Below are 15132 nucleotides of genomic sequence, written 5' to 3' on the forward strand. Positions count from 1 at the left end.
AACAAACTACTCTAAAGTGAAGTAAATTCTGACATGAGAACCACCTGTTGCCAGAGAGTCTCCAAAAAGAGATGGAAAAATGTCAGCAGAAAAGCACTAGAGATGTCCTAAGGTAGACCATGCTGTATGTCAATCAGAGCCCTATCTTAGAGGTAGAATTTAAGGACCTGTTGGTACTACCAGAAACCCTGAAATTATGTGAACAAGAACAGGCAATCAGTTTCCTTAATTTGGCAAGCTTTTATTAATTTGTTTTGTGTAAACAATTAGCATTGCTCTGTTGAAATGGACTGATGGCCTGAAGAAGTCCTTTCTGCTGCAGACTACACCAAAGTCTGAAAGATGGAGCAGTCATTGGCATTTATCTCATTGATCAAACAACTTTTAAGTAGAAAGTTAAGCATGCACATAAATGCCTTCAGATACAAGACAAACACCAAGTGTATACAAGCTCCTCTTGTAACCCAACACTTTTCCTGTGGCCACATATTGGAACTACTGGATAACATTCACTTGCACATTTGCCTCAGAGCACTGGAACACAACAACACTGGAATGTAAGAGCTTCACAAATATAACACACCTACAGAAAGTTTGGTACTGTACAAATAGGTGAACAACACAAGTGTCCAACAAAACTGAAAAATTAAATACTACTTTGGTGGCCAAAACACATGTAGCTTATGCTTACAGTACCTGAGTTATTTTAGAAATAAGTGTGTAGCATTTCTCATCTTCTCAAGTTTACTTACTTTTCAGTTTCTCAGTCTTGTCTCAATGCTTGCACTAAATGCTTAGGACTTCTTATAAACAGAAGCAGGAAGAAAGAAAACAAGCTCTAGGATAATTATCAAGAGGACTGGAAGAGCTGTTAACATTAGCTAATAGAAAGTCCTGTAATGTTCAAACTGAGCTTAAGTTTTTTCTTAAGAAGAGTGGCTTTCAAATGGGCTGTGCTCCATTAACACTGCATGCTACCCATGTTTAGCACTCATGACTTAAGATGTTAGCTACAGGTCTCTTACCTTTGGAGGCTTGAAGGGATATTCTGGGGTAAATGTGATGTCAAGGAAGAAAACACCTCCCTCATAGACTGAACCTGGAGGTCCTAGAATGGTTGATCTCCATTCGTAGATGTTATCACCTTTGGGGCCAGCACTAAGAGATAAAAAACAAAATAATTTAGAAATACTACCAGAGCTCAAATAAATATGACTTCTAACATTTGCCAAGTATGATATGGAAGAAATATTTCAGTGTTACTATTCATACACCACCTGAAGTAGAGACAGGGTTTAAAACAATACTGAATGCTTTCAAACACTCAGACATCTTGCCTGAACTTATCAGTGTTCCAGACTGTTTAGCAAAGCTGAGAAACTAGAGGTGGGGTATGATTTCCATTTTCTCTCCCTTGACAGTTACAAGAGCAGCATTGCCCAGAACTACTCCTAAACATACTACACCATCAATACAATACAATAACTAAGTTTAAAATAACTATTTCCTACTGTATTTCAGAAATGTCTCTTCCATCTCAGTCTTATTAGAACTGTACCACATTAAAGACCATACAAAACAAATTAAGGATATACGTTAATTTTATTAATCTTATGTGTTCTTCAAAATTAAAATATATCCTGCATTATTGTTAAACAAAGGCTCATAGTATAATGGAAGGAAGCCAAATTAATGATGCTGCTATTAAATGTCAAAATTTTCTACACTTTTATCATTCTACTGCACTGATTTCTAAGATGAGGCCACATGATCTTACCCTGTTGATATTGCTTGCATTGTGGAACTGCATTTTTTTAGGGGGAATTAAAATCACTGTGCCAAGTTAAAACAGCACTTTCTCAAATTAGCCCTGCTTATTTGATATTCTGCCTAACCTGCCAGCAGCTCACTACAAGCAGTACAAACTAAAGGTGTTGCAGAGATCAAATGTCTATGTCAGTAGAGTGCCATATGTCACCAAGAATTCCTAAGTACAGCTCAACCTATAAAGCCATTAATGGTGTAGGACTCCTTTGCTGGCTCTTCCCTTCTGTACTGCTATGGCAGTATTTTGTTTGTAAGATGCCAGAGCTGGAAAAATATTTGCATAACAGGAGGTGCTGACACAGCTTTTTCAATCATGGATGTACCATGGTTTCAGAAATCTCTTCTCCCCTTGTTCTGAAGGGGATGGATCTTAACATTCCTAATACAATTAAATCTAGCCTTGCTCTTCTTTCCTCCTTCTTTTAACAAGGCTCCTCTAAGACAGAAGGCAAAAACCAGGCTCTTTTCATACTATTATAATCGCAGAGCAGTATCACTTGAGAGGGAAGGCAATACAATAAATTCAATATACATATGACAATGTGCATTTGATTAACATGCAGGGAACTAGAGTAATCACTAAGTGTTAATAACAATGTTACAAGCAGAAATACAATTGCAAGAACATAAATTGTAAACAGAGATCAGAGGCATTTTTTTCCCCCCTGCTCTTCCCAGTACTGGTGAACATATTCTTGACAGCAGGGGAATCAGGAGAGAGAAACAGAATTAATTCTGTTATCAAACCTAACATTTTTTTTCCAGATTAACCTAATAAAATTTCACAATATGTTGGTGCTAGATAATTCAACAATGGTGAAATTATGACAAAAAGCATGCTTCTAGGGAAAGGAAAGCATGTAAGAAAGCAGTAGATAGATTCTCTGCAAATGATGCACCAGCCACAAGGGAAAGATTTTTCTCTCCAGAACACAAAACCCCACACAGCTCAAGATCAGTATTAAATTAAAGTAAAAGCCATTCCATCCTGAACACTCCTGGTATCCCACTCCACCTTAATGACTTGTCCCTGTCTTATGCAGGTCCATATATTTGGGCACTCAGTATTCTCCAGCTACCACTTGTGCGTTAGACTGGAAAAGTGCTGTATTTTGAGGGAAGCTCTGGCTCTGGAAAGACACCAAATAACTGTGCAAACTTACTGAAAAGGACTCTCTGGAGCACCCTTAGTCTCTGTTCCAAGGAATCACATCTTTATGTACCTATTAGCAACCTACTGACACACTGTCATTACTGCAGGTTGTGCTGGCAATCATCCTCCCCCCCATCCCTCCCCTAAAGGTGGAGCTACTGAACGGGAACAGGTACTTGAACTTCGTTAGCACCGATTTACTGTTGGAATTTATATCACCAGAACTGCCAACAGAGAGCACTTCAGCACTCAAGAAATGTGATGTGCGATTAGCACTGAATACAGCCCTCTGAGGCACTGAGAAATATTTCAACATTTCGCATTTTATTTCCAGCTTCAGCCCAAGGGACTGTCAATAAAAAACTCCCACAGACTTAAAAAAATATATTATCATTAGTAATAGTCGTAGAAATCTCTTGTATCCTATTGGGTTTCCAATTAGAGCTATCACTGCAAACAAGTAATACTGCCATATTGAGAGTGCAACATCTTTGTAAGACATCAGTAGGCTTTAACAATGACGTGTTAAGCTTTCCTTTTAAGCTTTTCATAATTCAATTAACAAAGTAAAAGAGCTGTGCATGTCTAACTTTTACACATTAACATTGATTTACTATAAAAGGACTGAATGAGGATGATGCAAGTCAGCTTCAAGTATGATACTGCTTAGATTCAATTTAGGATTAGTAATATCAAACAGCTCACAAAGACCTAGTGCATAATAGAAAAGTGACAATACTTGACCACAGTGTAAGAACAGTGGCATTAACTTTTGGCAGAGGTATGGAAACTGTCAAAGGCTAAAGACTACATTGTTTGTTTAAAACCCTTGCCATTATCTGCCTCAAAAAGAAATTCACTGATGCATGGACACAGGGCTCACTGGCACAGCTGTCACCTTGCCTGATATGTGTCACCACTGCTCAAATGAAGTGTCTAGATCTACTAATACAACATTTTAAAGCTGTCCAACATATGACCACTAGAAAGACAATTTTAACCAATTAAATAGAAATTGTTTCCGCTCCAAGAAGAGAGTATGTGAGCAATAACTTTCTGTATTAACTCAGCAGCCCACAACCTCTTCACTTCCAAAGGAAGAAATGAATAAAAGACCAGCAATTCAGAGTGAAAAATGACTCCAAAAGAAAACTGAAAAGATCCCAACCCATTATTATCCTATCAAGCAGCATGTGTTACACTGCAGTGCAACTGAGATCTCTCTTGGAAAAACAGTGATATATTCAGTGAAGATGCACTGCATTCACTGTAACAACTGATCCCGATTGTTCCCAATGATGCTAGCTTATCCCCAGACTGATGTTATGTCAGAAACACTCTTTGGGAAACCTCCCAGAGCCAAGGTATTGTTCAATGAGTATTTAATTTTCCAAGTCTAGAAGCAGGAAAATGCAAGGCATTACCTCTTGGTAAACACAAGGCAGAGAGAAAGTGTCAGCACAAGTGAGACAAAGCTCAAAGTCCTGCACGGGCCAAGTCCTAACTAGCATTGTGCTGCTTTGGAAAAACCTGATCTTGCTCTGCCTCTCTTTGCTGGCAGGAGCCATATTCTTTCCCAACTTAAAAATCCAACAGGTAAATTAGAAATGCCCGGAGCAGAGGCTGGGGAGCAGAACTATGCCTAGGCAAATTAGCTGCAGATGCCTTGTAGTACCGAGCAACTGTTAACACAGACTCTGTCTCAGAGGTTCAGTCTTCATGGAGAAGACACACACACAATACACCCCCCCCTCCCCACACACACCCCCTTTCACAAATGGAAAAAGCTGAAATGACACAGTCTGCAAGAACATCCACCCTGTGGCTTTTTTGTATTAAGCCTGCCAGATACAACCTCCACCACAGGTCTGTAATACATAACCACCCTGATATTTTGCACACACAAACTCAGCTTCCTCCTCTGCCCTGGCATCCTGGGCAAATCACTCAAAACATGCCTATGCCACAAGGGAAGGCATGATTTTTTGGTGTTTACCACCTATAGCTAATGTATGAAAATTCCTGGGAACACAGTGATGGTACTTTCCAGGAGAATGACTCAGTAAGAGTCCATTGTTTATGTAAATGTGCTGTTCATTTAGAAACCACCTGGTCCTTTCTAGGAGTTGACCAAATGATAATGTAAGTGCTCCCTTTTGCGAAAATTCAGACTAGCAAATAGTTTCATTTCTATTCTTTGAGATGCAGAAGACACAATAGCAGATCACTGCAGTGATAAATCAAAATAGTTGATGCTACAGACACTAGGTCAATACCCTGATACACCAAAGCAGCACATATTCCTTTTAAAAGCTAACTAATTTAGCAGAGTAGTTTAGAAGTGCCACAGACTGCTATCCATGCTATCTTCTCAGCATGATGAGAAGAAGGGCGATTCCATGGTATGATGAACGAAATAACACCTAATGAAAACCTACAATATATATCAGTTAAAATTGCAAGTAAAAAACCCATGAACTCATACACCACCTACTCCATATCCCTAGGTGCTATTTTTGAGGCTATTTCCCCCTAAACACGAAGAGCCTGATGCTAGTAGCTAAGCTGCTTTGAAGTTGCACACCTGGGGAAAATAAACATAAATTCTAAAAACACTGCAGACATGACCTTTTCCAAGGGACATAGCTCAAATCAGAAAGCAAACAACATACTAACACCACATGGGAATTTCAAGGTGGCAGAGAATCTAATGATCTCCAAAGTAAATCTTCACTATTACAAACTGACAGCAACATCTATTTTTTTTTTTTTTCCTGTTGCTTTGTTTTCTAGTAAGAAACAGTTAATGTCTGAACTTGGAAGTGTGTCTTAGTAATGGACTTACTAGGCAGCTTTAGGAAACAGCTGACTGTTAGAAGGTCCCTTCCCCTCCCCCCCCCCCCTTTTTTTTTTTTTCCTCTATTTTCTTCTCCAAAGAGGTAAGCCCAAAACACATTAGAAGTTTTGGCTGCCAGGCAGGCAGCACATCATTCTCACATGAAGTTCTGCTGCACCTCGATTTTTCTGACCAACTCACCCCACTCCTGACCTCAGGGTAAATAAACTTTCTTTCCTCATAGCCCACCGGGCGGGTTCACCCCTGTACTTGCTCACTTCTGTTGTTAAGCTGAATCTGGTGAAGAGATGGGCAAAGCATACCAGAAATACTGGATCACTGAGGAAGGTAGGTGCCACCTTTACAAAGAAGCAGGACAGCTCATCCATTTTAGCCACTGAAAACAAACACCAAATCCCCCATTCAGAGAAATTTTGCTCTACAGATCCTTAAGCAAGCTGTCTTAAAATGGAAGTGTTGAAGGACAGAGTAAAAACCCACAAAACAAAATGCAGCTAATCCTTTGGCCCAAACATCACTTCAAAACCTTAATATTAATGCACAGTTCTAATTTTAGAAATAAATTGTCACCTTCTGCAAATGCATCAGCTACCAAAATCTATTATTATTATTTTGATTACTATAGTACCGAGACACTCCATTCACAGGCACGACCCCACTATGCCAAGCCTGCTACAATACAATCCAAAGACCTGTGTACACAATTTACAAAGGTTTTTCAATTATAAAATAAGCATTAAAACATTACACAGTTATTAGGAAGAAATCCAAATAGACAAAACAGAAGCAATTAAAAGGATACCCCAGGCCATCCATTTAATTGCTATTTTTTTGGCAAAGTAGTTTAAAAGTGAGATGCCTCTCATTTTTAAGTCAAAGAATGGAAATTAAAGGAAAATAAAGGAAAAAGAATAATCACAACACAAGAAAGCCACTCCTGGGCAACGGCAGCAAATTAAAGGTAACATACTGAATTACCACGTGCCTACGTAAATCAGCAGCAATTTTTGCCCACTTTTTTTTGTTTTTTTGTGTCATTACACACACCCAAGCTGCTCCTCTGTGTTAACATAAAAATGATGGATTGATATCTGGTGAAATTCCTGCAGGCTCAATGAGAGATAGAGGGAAAAGACAGCAAGAGAAAAAGTTGCAGCCAGCTTTAGTTAAAACATAAGAAGGGAGCAAAGGCAGTAGAGAGGTAAGTGAGCAAAGATAGAACTTAGTATTCCTACAGCAACCCAAACATGGAATTTTGAAAATAGAACTTAATTCTCCTTCTAGTTCATGTTCAGGGATACGATTCTCACGTACAAAGCTATAAATATTATTATTTTTCTTGTAAGTCATTGAAAGGATTGTGTTTTCTGTCTTCAATTTAAAATGCAGTCACAATATTATTGCACAGCATAAGTGCCTTACAAATCCCACCACATTTCCAACAGAGTTAGAGATAATATCATTCTTCTCTGCATTTTTATGCACAAAATTTCTGTTTTAACATCTGGGAAAGCTTTTCCCTTAAGTATCAGCCTAATGTAAAATTAGGAAGGTTTGAACAATTGCACAAAGCTTAAACTGGAGGATAAATGGTGCAGTGAATTACTTTCTTACTAGGTTCAAAAAGGAACTAAATAACTAAATAGCTCTGATAATAGAGCTGATAAGGTGTACTGCAGGGATTTATGGGACTTCAGGTAAAACTGATCAGGGGGATTTCTTTGTGGGAATAAAAAAAAAAGACTACGTTTTCCAATATATATAAAAAATACTTGGCAGTAAGATCACACAACAACCAAGAGTTACCACAGCCAAGATCTCATTCTTTTTCTATTACAATAGGAACAGAAATGCTATGCAGTACTTGGAAATTTAGGACTTTCACATGAAATATTTCAGTTTCTACCAAATATTACTGTGAAGTTACTACTAAGTTACCTGGTGATTTTTAAACCAGGCTTCAAAGAATCAAAATAAAATCTCAGTTTTGACCTCAGGGAGGTCAGGAGGAGTCTTATGATGTTCTCAGGAGTGTGCTGCAGCTCTATTTAGTTTAACAATAATCACTCCAATTTAGGAGCAATTCTTTATAAAAGGGTTCAAGAGAAATTAATCAATTTAGCATTGGTTCCAAAACTGAAAATAAATCCAGCCTGCTCAGTTCTCAAGGGTTTCAGTTTTTCTTTCCAGTGGCTTCTTTGTAGCCTTCTCTACTGCAAAGTACTGGAAGTTTGTCCCACTACATACACGTAGAAATATTTTGAGTATCATATGTAACTGCAGAAAGGCTATTTCTGTAAATCTGAGACTTTAGTATGTACAGTACAGAAATACAGAAAATGCCAGACTAAGTAATGAGTGAAATTATTTTCATTGTATGCAAATATTTTTCTTTTCTCCTCATATATTTAGTTTGAGGCTGTGAACAAAAAAATAAATTAATTAAAATGTCCTAGCTTATATGTGACCTTACACGTCCCATTAAATAATAATCTGTTTAAGAAACAATAAAACAAATTGGGAAATAGTAACACAGAATCTGACCCACCTAACAATAAGCAATTTCTCATTTAAAATGACAAGAAGTGATGGTAGAATCGGAGGTCTGCCAACATAACCTCATGTTATTTTTAAATCAGTTTCCTTCCTGCCATTTGTCTGTTGACTATCAACTACCAACATGGAGACAGAAATTATTACACATCATCAGACCTAATTTTCAAATTATTTATGTATTTATAGCACAGATGTGTAATTTACAGTTGGTAAGCAAAACCAGGCAGTTTCACAAATGCACTATTTCTGCAACTACACCATTTTTAGGGGGCCTCTTCATATTCCGTCAGGTTTTTGGAAAATGACGTAAAAGTATAACTAGTGAACCTATTGATTTCCATAACTTTAATGATTGCATAAAGCAAGCATACCCTAAACTGGTTGCCTAGAATCAAATTGACAGACCTATAATTAAAGACAAATAAAAGACAATCAATACTACTGATAAATATGAAAGTTCTTGTTTACTAATCTCAAATGTGGTATATTCCTGAAAAGAAAGCAAATCTACTTCCTCCTGGCATTTACTGGGATATGGTAGGTTCTTCATACGCGGAAAGGCAACTACCCCCTCTGACAACTAAACAGTTCAATAATATCCCCTTCCCCTCCATAAGCTCTAGAGGTGCTACACTGAATGATAACAGGACTCTTTCCTAAATACTGTGCTTTATCCATTAAGGAAAATAGAAATCTACAACAATTAACCTGCCATTCCAGAATCAAACTGGGGCCTACATCTGTGTTTCTGTCTATCATGCCCATCTCCTCTCCTGCTCTCACCAGTGTGAGAATACGGCAGGTGATCTCACTAAGCAGATAAAACTCTTCAGTACATCATAAATATTTAGGAACTCTATAGTACATCAATTGTAAAAGTAATAAATTTGAACCCACATGATATGGATACTTCTGTCTCTTCACAAGTTGCTTGTCCTGTCAAATCAAAGAAACCAAAAAAACAGAGAATCCCACCTATTTCATAAGCCTACCTATCCAGCACCAAGCTAACATAGTGCGCTGTTTATTTTGGACTTCATCATCCATTTACTCTATTGATTTCATTATAATTCTATAGAACAAGAAATACATGCCCTAAATAAATTAAACTGAAAGGGCAACAGCAGCTACAAACCAACTTGAAAAAAACCAGACCCAGAAAGTTAAAGATGCTAGGTAACAATTGCCAAGATACCTCTGCTATGCTGAAAATTGAAAGCAAACAAGACTCTTGAGCTTCCTCACACTAATAAGGACAAGGTTCTTGAGGCTTTACCCAACTGCCTCCTTGAACTAACTTTCTTACTTCCATGTGGGGGAAAAGTGCTATTTGAAAGAGAAGAGTCAATACATTTCCAGACTAGAGATACATTACCATCTCTCTTGCACTGAATGGAGGAATTCTGCTTAAAGTCTGTACTAGGAACAGATGAAATAGTATTTTAAGATTACTAGTCTATATGCAACTTCTAAGTTTTCAAGAGAACATAACCTAAGGGAAAAAAAACTGCTCCTGTACCACATGCTCCTAAACTGATTTACCTGTCCCATCATCTACCTACCAACAACTTGCTCTTAAAAATATGTTACAAATTAGAACAATCCATCAGCCAATCAACAAAGAGAGGCCCTTTCCCATTAGATGTAGGATAGGTAGAGTCAACATCACTTAACCAGAGAAACATCCCATTATCTTGGCTTCACATCTTTCTATTGCTTCCCATCAGCATGCCAATGATGATACTGATAATATTATGTTGCTGAACAAAATACAGTATGTCTTGAAGGACATATCTTAAAGATACATGAAAGATAGAAAGAAAAAAAGAGTCTAATCTTGATGTCTTCTCCTTTACCTACATTAAACCTCCTTTCATTGCCACTCACTAAATAAATGAAGATCACTGCATTTGAATGAACCTTTTTCACTGTGGGTGCTAACAGCAAAACTACACAAAACAGCCAGCAACAGCTCAAAATTTGGTTACTCTTCTCAAAACAACAACAAAATATTGTCAATTATGCTGTACTACCCAGAGAGAAAAATCTTTCCTGATTTTCACAGTTCTGAACTATCAAAATTACCTGGCAGAAAAGTAAAGTAATTTGAAAACACTGCCTTTGAGTTTTGAAACTCTGGCATGCACAGACTAGAAACAGAAATCTAATATGAAAGTTTGCTTTAAGTAAAACAAGATTACCTATACTGTAATATAGCACAGCTGCCAGCCAACTACACAGCAGCCACTAAAAATTGTTTGTATACCATTGCAAGTTGTTCCCATTAATAACACGAGACAGTCACAATAGCTAGGCAACATTTACTATAGTAGATACAAATATTTCTAAGCTGGTTAGAGGGAAAAACCTTCAAAACAAACCCCAAAATCTATCAAGAGATTTAATAAGAAAAATAGAACTTTGATTTTTGTACAGCAGATTCACATGCATAAAGGACAGCCTAAAGAGGTTCTTGCAGTGACTTTCCAAACTTTTGTTTATTTTTTTGTTTTCTAAGTATTAGGAATATTAAACTTAACCCTCATTAGGAGCCACAAGAGGCCAAATCAGTGCTCTTAAACAATGTATACAGTTTTGTGGCCAACTTCCATGCCTAAACTTGAAGAACATATATAGTCTTCACAAATAATCTTTTTTTCTTCAGAACCCTATTTGGCAATTGATGTAAAGCAACTTCCCGGTGCAATGCAAAAAACCTCATAGATTAATTTCAAACTTCCCAATACCTTTACTTTGTGAACCTTTTATTTGGAAATGTCAAAATATAAGGAAACATCAATGACAATGAAGAAATGAAGTGACAAGCAATAATAGTTTCAAATTAGGGCATTATGTCACTTACACCTTTTATGAAAAACATGTTACATTCACACAAGCCAACATTTGGTGTCTTCTCCCTGATTTCCACCAAAGAGGGATGACCTAGTAACAATTTAATAAGCTGAAAGACAGTTCCCATGTGTGGCAGTTTAGTTCTGCTAACAGAGAACAATGGCAGGCAGGGAACAGGCAATTGCTAGGGAGCACAAGAAATTCAGGTGTCCTCTTCAACATCAGTCCTGGTCCCACATGGCTAAGGAATTTGCTTCTTCAATTGACCACTGATATCCTTAGTTTAAAAGAAATTTAAACTTTTTGGTGCCACGAAGAAAACAAATCGTGCTAAACTCACACTTTAATTACCTTAAATCACTCACGTTAAATAATACCTCATGTATGTTGCCATGGAGGCTTTCATAGTCAAGACATTTTCCTCACAAACTTCTGGTACAGTCTAACAAATGTACAAAAAAGGGTCTAAAATACATATTTCTTCATTGGATGATGGTAACACTTGAAATGATAGTAGTTCTAGCGAGTGGTTTTCTATTGCAGAGGCAGAAGGAGGAGAGCACACCTCACAGAAACATGCAAGTGTCTTAGAGAACAGCATACATTTTCTAACCTTTTAACCTCAGCATTGTAACAAATTATAATTTGAAGCAAAAGTGACAAGATTAGGTGTATGTTTTGAGTGCTGAGCCTTGCTTTTGTTATGCTCTAACCATTTCCATAAATGCCGAGGAAACTGCAGAACTGACACAGAGATAGATGAGCAGTTTGCACCTAATATTACACTATTAAGTTTCTGAACACAAATTGAACACGTTGCTTCTAATTAGCCACAAATATGAAAACAGCATAATAGCACACAGTGGTATGGCAAAACACCTGGAAGAACTGCCAGCCTTAATACCCATGCTTGATGCAATTTTCCATACATAACAACATAAGATAAATAAATCTCTCACTAGCTACAAATCGCAGGGTTTTCAGATATGAAGGTAGGGAAAAATCTCTCTAAGCACAAAGAAAAGTGTTTTGTTTCCAGTCAATGCAGATTCATTCACTTTGATTTTTCTTACTAAAAGGCATTTAAAGTATTTCTTGTAATGAAATGAAGATTTTCAAACAGCAATATTTTTACAATGTAAATATATTTACACTGTGTTGGAAAATTTCTCATCCAGTCTAGACAACCCCACCTGAGCTTTCAAGATAAAATAACAAGCAAGTATTAGTGTATTTAAGTTTCTATGTCAAGACCTCAGTTCAAAAAGGCCAGTAAATAAAACTCTTAGAGTACACACAAACCGCCTTTGTAACAAATTTGTGAGAATAAACAATTTCCAAAGGCAGCTGACACTCCCATCATTAAAAGTGACTTAACCCATTATTAAAAAAAAAAAAATATATATTTGGTTTTTAATCAAATGTAGTTACAAATTATGATGAACCAAATTTTTTCCAATTAAGGCAAAATAGCTGAAACTAACACTCTTCTGCTGAGTTTGCAAGCATCAGAAGAGTAGAACACATCACTCACAAAAAATCATCCCAATGACAGTATCATTCACAGATTAGCAAACTAACCAATATTACTATGTTTTTTTAATTACATAATTAATACATATATTATTTATGTAATTATTACATAATTACATAAATATACACAAAACACATGCAACTTTCAAGCCAGGAGTTAATGATACTACAAACTTGAAATCTGATCAGGTAAAGTCAACCTTAAGTACTGAAGTGAAATACCAATGTGAGTCCCTGTTTTGTGCTTTAAGACTCAATTCTCTAAGACATACTAATCTGACAAAAATATAACAGAAAATACTTTTAGAAATCACTCTTAATAGTGATTTTGTTATATACACACACACACACACACATATATATATATGAGTGTGTTTCACACAGCACAGACCTTTTTACAATAACTTACAAAGATTCTTTTCTCTAAACACATTTTTCTCCTATAGAACAATGTTAAAATAAAGTTCAGTTCACACATTAGTATACTAGAGATAGTATTACTCCAAAGATTTTGATCACAGGTCAAGTGCAAATTTTATCTACTAGCTTATCAAATGGAATACAGATCTACCAGCCTGGATCTGATCTGAATCCACCTAGTTTAACACCTCATATCTCACTGGCTTTCAGTGTCATAAGGGTCAGAGAAGGGCATCACCAGGTTTCTGCCAAGTTTTCTGTTTTCCTCTACCATAACAACACCTTCAGTGGTTACTGCTTGAGCCTCAACACCAGGCATCCATGTTTTCCTTCTGAAATCAGTATTGTGAATCAGCTGCAGTAATTCTGTCTGATTTTGCCCTCCATAGGAGCCTAAGACTTCTTCAGGTTTGCTTAATTCCTGCTTTCAGTAATGTAATACAGCATGGAACCCCTGTACCCCATTTTGTTCTGTAAAAAGTGAACAAATTAAATTTCACTACCTTTTAATCTCATTCCATATGCCTTTGTTCTTGTCTTAGAAAAGGAAAAAAAACCTTTCCTCTCTATTTTCTCTCGAGGTTAAAAAAATGAGGAAAAGGCTCAGGCTCCCTAGGGAAGGAGTCACAGCACCAAGCCTGATAGAAGTGTTTGGACAATACTGTTGGACACATGGTGTCAGCCCCTGAGGATAGGACTTTGGAGGGCCAGCAGTTGGATTTGATGATCCTTGTAGGTCCCTTCCAACTCAGCATATTCTGTGATTCTGTAAATGCCACATTTGTTGGTTTGGTTTTTCAGGGTTTATTTTTAAGGAAACAATCCCTGTGTCTTCACATGACAAGTCCTCCAGCTCCTTTTTTAAATAAGTTCCATCTCTCCTCTCCAAAATCTGTTTACTTCTCCAATACACTCTTTTAGATAAAATGGACAGCATTCCACAGAAGCTGATAGATGAGCCATTACTTTGTATGTATTAGGCATATGTATTATGAATTAAGCCTTTTTCTCATTCACACAATCCTTTTTTTTAAATGGGAAAACTTATCACCATAGGTGATAATGCCCCTAGTGAGTGCAAGGCCAGTAAAGAGTAAGTTTCTTTCCCTACTTCAAAGTTTGTAGCAAACCACTCATTGTTAAAGGTCTATCCTGTAAACATACATTTGTATGCTTCTAAAAGCAAGTACATCTCTATCAGTCTGGACTAGCTGAAGTTAATGACAAAATTCCACCAAGTTCAACAGAACTAATTCATATGCAATGCAGGACACAGAAATCTCTTGGGAAACCAGCAAAACCCCTCCAACAAAACCAGCAACAACTGCAAAAGCCAGATCACTGCAGAGCACTTAGACTGGGAGGTTGCTTCATCACAGTTAGCCCAGTCAGGAATTATGGCATTCCTAGTTTCTACTGTCAGCCAAGAACACTTTTGAAAGCATCCTTGTTGCACCTGCATCCCATGAAAAGACAAAATACTGTATTTTTATGCAAGAATAAAGTCTAAAAGTTTGTTGTCGATCAATGCTGCTGCTCAACATCTTTAAAACAAGAAACAAGCTTTGTTTCTGTCATTAAACTGACAGTAGTTTATAGATAATTACAGAAGAGCAGACCTTATAAGGAAAGCACAGAGCTTTACAGAGAACTGAACTACGCTACAGGAGAAATTTTAAGGTTCTTTTGTTTAAAGCCACATGATTTATTGAAGTTACCTTTCCTACGCTCCCAATATGAGAATTTGGAGGCCAGGAATATTTTGACTAAAGCCTAGGTATTTATATTTTTTCTTTCAATTAGTTTTTGCTCAACAACCTTTTTCTTTTCTCTCTGAATCGACAGATGTGGGTTTGTGTTGGGTTTTTCTGTTATGTGGGTTTGGTTTTGTTTTTTTTTTTAAGGGGTTTGGTTGTTTTGTTTTTTTTTAATC

The 15132-nt window shown here is 37.0% G+C and overlaps 1 protein-coding gene across 1 annotated transcript in view; it reads right to left on the reverse strand.

Moving 5' to 3' along the window:
* Window positions 1–15132, reverse strand: part of LOC110474598 (ubiquitin-conjugating enzyme E2 E1) — a 44987-nt gene that overhangs the window by 7347 nt on the left and 22508 nt on the right. Inside the window, 1 exon segment of the mRNA XM_077787140.1 lies at window positions 1026–1158. Coding sequence (XP_077643266.1) covers window positions 1026–1158 — 133 coding nt within the window.

Source organism: Lonchura striata, chromosome 1 (genome assembly GCF_046129695.1).
Source record: "Lonchura striata isolate bLonStr1 chromosome 1, bLonStr1.mat, whole genome shotgun sequence".
NCBI lineage: Eukaryota > Metazoa > Chordata > Aves > Passeriformes > Estrildidae > Lonchura > Lonchura striata.